Source organism: Xenopus laevis, chromosome 4S, assembly GCF_017654675.1.
Source record: "Xenopus laevis strain J_2021 chromosome 4S, Xenopus_laevis_v10.1, whole genome shotgun sequence".
In the NCBI taxonomy this organism is placed as follows: domain Eukaryota; kingdom Metazoa; phylum Chordata; class Amphibia; order Anura; family Pipidae; genus Xenopus; species Xenopus laevis.
The window spans coordinates 70,683,209-70,688,712 of record NC_054378.1 but is presented as its reverse complement, the minus strand read 5'-3'; the positions used below and the strand labels follow the sequence as shown (position 1 = coordinate 70,688,712).

The following is a 5,504-nucleotide window of genomic DNA, read 5'->3' as shown; positions in this document are numbered from 1 at the left end:
GAATGGTGTTGATTCAGATACATTCTTCCCACGCTGCTATTGTCTGTCAAACAATGACGAGATGACGCGTTTCATTGGTAAGAGAGCATAGAACCGCACTCCCCAGATTTTGGGGATATATTCATGGCTCCCCTATTGTGATTATTATATCTGTTTTTTTCTGATAACTGAATGCATTTATACAAGTTATGGCTGAATGGTTAAATGCAAAGAAACGGGGCCCTAGTATAATTTTCAAGCCCTAAGGGGGAAAGATGGTCTGTTTAGTTTAATAAATTACAATAATAATCTTTCTCTAATTTCTTTACTTTAAAGTTTTCAAAGTGAGTTTTCATTCATGTTATAAATACCAGATACAAATGGTAAAAAAAAAGGTAGCAGTAGCTATCATTAATTACGTTTCATTTGCAAATTAAATATTAAAAAAAAAATAGTACCCTTAATATCACAGATGATGTTGATTCTGCTATTTTAGTTAAAACAAATGTATAATTAGTGCTTAAATAAGATAACAAACTGTACTTGGTAGGGATTTGTCTGATGTAACAAAATTATACTAACAAAAAGATTTCCTTTGTATAGGTGATTTCAAGCTAACTGCTGCCTGCGGTATTCTAAAATGTGTTGTAAGAAGACACACAAAGCCACTTGAAGGAGAAGATGCTTATTTCAGCAAGAGAGAGGCTGATACACACGGTGGTTACTCCTTGTCAGGTAAGTACAAAGCAGTAGCTCTGTCTGGTCCTGAGCTGGCCATACACAGACTAATAATGGCTTCTAATTTGGAAACTAAAATTTGCTTCTAAGTGCTTGCTAACCATCTTTACTCTTGTTATGTTCTAGTCGCAAGGAGAAAACGCATTGTTCCAGCCTGCATTATTTTAGAGGCTCTTGAGATCTGCAAAACCTCTCTGGGCAGAGTTAAGCGTGAAGACACAGGCAATGAAAGTGATGAAATGACAGTGGATTGGAACAAATTTCATAGTTACTACTATCAAATCGTACAGTAAGTTATGTGTCATGGAACTAACCCATAGAAATGTAGATATGTTTGAAAGACAGGTATGGGACCTGTTATCCAGAATGTTTGGGACCTTGGGTTTTCCAGATAACGGATCTTTCTGTAATTTGGATCTTCATACCTTAAGTCTACTAGAAAATCATGTAAACATGAAATAAACCCAATAGGCTGGCTTTGCTTCCAATAAGGATGAATTATTTCTTAGTTGGGATCAAGTACAAGCTACTGTTTTATTATTACAGAGAAAAAGGGAATCATTTTTAAAAATCTGGATTATTTGATTATAATGGAGTCTATGGGAGATGTTCATTCCGTAATTCAGAACTTTCTGGATAATGGGTTTTCGGATAACGGATCCCATACCAGTTATTTTTTTTTATTTGTATATATTGTGTGTATATATATATATATATATATAGTGAAGGGAAAAACAGGCACTCACGAAAATGTCATCGATTCTGCCTGGGTGCAGTCCTAGTTGAAGTTTGAATATAAAGCTGGAAATGGAGATCGCACTCACAGGTCTTAGAAGTGTTCAAATGTCTTTATTCAGTGGACAATCGCTGACGTTTCGGCTGACACGACAGCCTTTCTCAAAGTGCACTTTGAGAAAGGCTGTTGTGTCAGCCGAAACGTCAGCGATTGTCCACTGAATAAAGACATTTGAACACTTCTAAGACCTGTGAGTGCGATCTCCATTTCCAGCTTTATATATATATATATATATATATATATATATATATATATATATATATATATATATATATATATATATATATATATATAAAATAAAGAAGACCAGCACTGTGGATTTTCTCAGTGAAACATCTTCTTGTATTAGTGCATGTACAAAAAACATGCCTTTTGTACATGCACTAATACATAAAGATTTTTCCAAACAAAATCCCTGAGTGCTGGTCTTCTTTATTTTTATTTTTAATGAGTTTGGTTTTACCATGCACCGGGGTAATTAATCTTGAAGTGTGGTTCTGTTTATTGTGTGTATATATATATATATATATATATATATATATATATATATATATATATATATATATATATATATAAGATCTCTTTCTTAATCCTACCCATGTATTGTTACAGTGACGGTGCCGACATTGAAAACTCTGCAGTGTACGTTGATGAATGCTCCCAGGTTTTACATAAGATCCAGATGATAGCCCCACAGTTTCTTATAGATGGGGAAAGAAATATCTGGATCCTGAAACCAGGATTTAGCTCCAGAGGAAGGGGTAAGAGAACCTTACTGTTCTTTATATCAGAGAGGATATATACACACGCACACACACACACACATATATTGTAAAGACTGATGCAATTTTATTTAATAGAAACATTATACTGATCCATGTGTCAGTCCCCACCTAGGACCTATTCATAACAAGATATGAAACAGATTATTTCCTATTTTCATTAAGGAAAACAACTATTTGTTTCCTATTTCCAATAAGGAAATAAACTGTTTGGTATGTTGTTATTAATAGGTGATGAAAAAGGTCCTTGGTGGGGACTCAAATGTTGATCTGTATAATATTAATTTATTTAATAAAAGCTATGTTTTAGCATTTTGATGAGTCCAATATAATATTCAGGGGGTAATTTACTAAAATCCCAAATTTTCTTAAAATCACTTTTGACCAAACTCCCGTGCACATTTTTACTGTATTTATCAATAAAATTGTTTAAAAATCTAAATTGTATGATTTTTTCCGATTTGACACCCAAAAACTCAGATTTTCGGAATATCGCCCAAAAACCACAAATTTTTCAGATTATTGTACAAAACCCTATGCAGATCATGATATCTTCCAATTGTAACTGCCATCGACTTTTACATGACCTTGGTAGGTTGAAGACAGAGTAATTTTTTTATTCTGACTTTTAACAGCCTCGGGCTTTAATAAATCACAAACATTTTTAGGTTTTTTGTCTACGAAAAAATTGTGTTTGCCCCTTTAAAACCAGAGTTTAGTAAATATAAATAGATGATAGATGATGATGATGAAGATAGATAGATATGACAGATAGATAGATAGATAGATAGATAGATAGATAGATAGATAGATAGATAGATAGATAGATAGATAGATAGATAGATAGTAGATAGATTTATAGATAGATAGATAATAGATAGATAAATGATAGAGAGAGATCAATAGATAGATAGATGATAGATAGATAGATAGATAGATAGATAGATAATAGATAGATAGATAAATGATAGAGAGAGATAGATAGATAGATAGATAGATAGATAGGGGTTCAAGTTGACTTTTGGTTTCAGAGTTTAATAGCCAGGTCTGCAAACAAATGGCCATGCGCCACATGCAACATTTGGTTGTAGAGTTACTAAAATTCGTAAATACAGATTGCTATGAAAAGCTATGATGTTGGCTTGGAGAACCCTAGTGAATGAAAGGCTGTCAATTGTGGCACTCATATTTGTTGCTGCTATGTCTTGCACAAGGGAAAGGTGCAATAAAATCATTACGACTGTGAAACTGATTCTGACTTTATATTTTTCACAGGTATAACTTGTATGAACCGCCTGGAGGAAATAGTAAAGTTTGTGGAAATGGAAAATAATCCTACTAACCCTGCACATTGGATCATACAAAAATACATAGAGAGACCACTTCTTATTTATGGCACCAAGGTTGATATGCGTCAGTTCTTCTTAGTATCGGACTGGAATCCACTAACCATCTGGTTCTATAAGCAGAACTACCTCCGTTTCTCAACGCAGCCCTTCACTTTGGAGAGTCTAGATAAGTAGGTTGATAAAAAAATAATATAAAATATGTAGGATGATATTTAGATTTGATAGGTAGTAATGCCATTTGTATCTTAATTTTTTCTACCCCAGAATCTCTTGTTAGCCGTTATTATCACCATGTAGGTGTAGAGTTGAACTGGGGGTATGCCAATGGTTTTCTACCTGTCCTTGTGCATTATTCTTAATCTTCTTGGTCAAATCTACAGCCCATGGGTCCACAGAACAACCAGTATCTATAGAAGTAGTGGTGGTTGCGTGGCCCTGTGGGGGGTTCCCTGGCTGTGACAGGAGGAATAAAGACATTTCTTATTTGGCCCTAGGCATAAATAACATGATAATTTGCCTATCTGTAAATAGTATAGTATAGGGGTCAATCACAACCTGCAATTAGTAAGAAAAGCAATATGATGATCAGGCTGCTCCTGCTATGAAGTAAAGTGAGAACCTTGTCTTAGGCGGCAATGAGTGGCAAGTTACAAGGGGAACAAAAAGCCTCCTCTTGTAAAAGCCCTGAAAATCCAGTTCCACTAGTGCAGAAAACGCTATTGCACTCATTGCACTAGAGATGCTAGAGATGCAACAACCCCCTTTGACCCACTCCAATGCTGAAAAGTGGGAGAGGGGGCGGCGGCCCCAGGATGATGATCATTTCTGTACATGTTTACCTAATATTTTGTCATGAGAAACAGGCAATATAATAATTTTTTTATACATTTGAAATGTTTATAAAACCTATTGGTCAAAAAATCTAAATTATCCTAGAAACACAGAACTCTGATCATTGTACTGTCTTTATCATTCCAGCTCCATACATCTGTGCAACAGGTCCATACAAAAGTACCTTAAAAACTGCCCAACCCGTCACCCTGACCTTCCTGAAAACAACATATGGTCCAATACATCATTGCAGGAGTATCTATGTATGATAGGGGCAGAACATGCCTGGGAAGATGTGATGGTGCCAGGGATGAAGAAAGCCCTCATTCATACCATGCGGGCTTCCCAGAATAACATAAAGTACAGGAAGAACAGCTTTGACTTTTATGGTGCCGATTTCATGTTCGACGAAGACTTTCATCCGTGGCTAATTGAAATCAATTTCCGACCGGATACAACTTCACCCACAGCAGTGACTGGTGGGATCTTTAGAGACCTGTTAGAAGACACCCTACGTGTTATTATTGACCGGAAGAATTCCCCCGACTGTGACACAGGAGAATTTGAGCTTATATTTAAAAAGGTAAATTTAAATCAGGCAAAGAAATGCTCTGATGTTGATAATGGAAATATGTTATGACAAAGGTAATATGGGCTCTTAAAATGTTTTGGCTGTATAAATATAACATGATGATGTATCTCAAGGGAATGTATGGGTAGATATCATAGTCTCAGGAACTATTGCTTTATTAGGGTGTTGGGTTAACTACCTTGCCTAGGAATAGCATTCTTTTCCATGGAATCACATGGATCTGCACTTATTTTGCATAGCAAATTGCTAACCATCAACAACTTTAGCTTTCACTTCTCTGTTGATCACTGTACTGAAATAAGATTGGAACATGTGAAAACATGCATCTTAAGTACTTGAAAACAGCAGATGCGTTTAGTATCAATAGTTCTAACAATAAGATAATGTGAGAAATACAGTGCAGTCTTTTGGTTCATGTCACTCAATGGACATGAGAT

General features: G+C 35.3%; 1 protein-coding gene across 1 annotated transcript; it reads left to right on the top strand.

The window, feature by feature from the left end:
• The first annotated feature begins 2,111 nt into the window (after window positions 1–2,111).
• LOC121403695 (tubulin monoglycylase TTLL3-like) lies at window positions 2,112–5,504 on the top strand. The gene is made up of 3 exons (XM_041591500.1): window positions 2,112–2,274; window positions 3,571–3,814; window positions 4,623–5,504. The coding sequence occupies exons 1-3, from the start codon at window positions 2,112–2,114 to the stop codon at window positions 5,113–5,115; spliced, it is 900 nt and encodes a 299-aa protein (XP_041447434.1). The 3' UTR covers window positions 5,116–5,504.

Coding starts and splice junctions, on each gene's coding strand:
- LOC121403695 (XM_041591500.1), top strand. CDS start 2,112: ATGTATTGTTACAGTGACGGTGCCGACATTGAAAACTCTGCAGTGTAC. Junction 2,275..3,570: donor ATTTAGCTCCAGAGGAAGGG/GTAAGAGAACCT, acceptor TATTTTTCACAG/GTATAACTTGTATGAACCGC. Junction 3,815..4,622: donor ACTTTGGAGAGTCTAGATAA/GTAGGTTGATAA, acceptor TTATCATTCCAG/CTCCATACATCTGTGCAACA.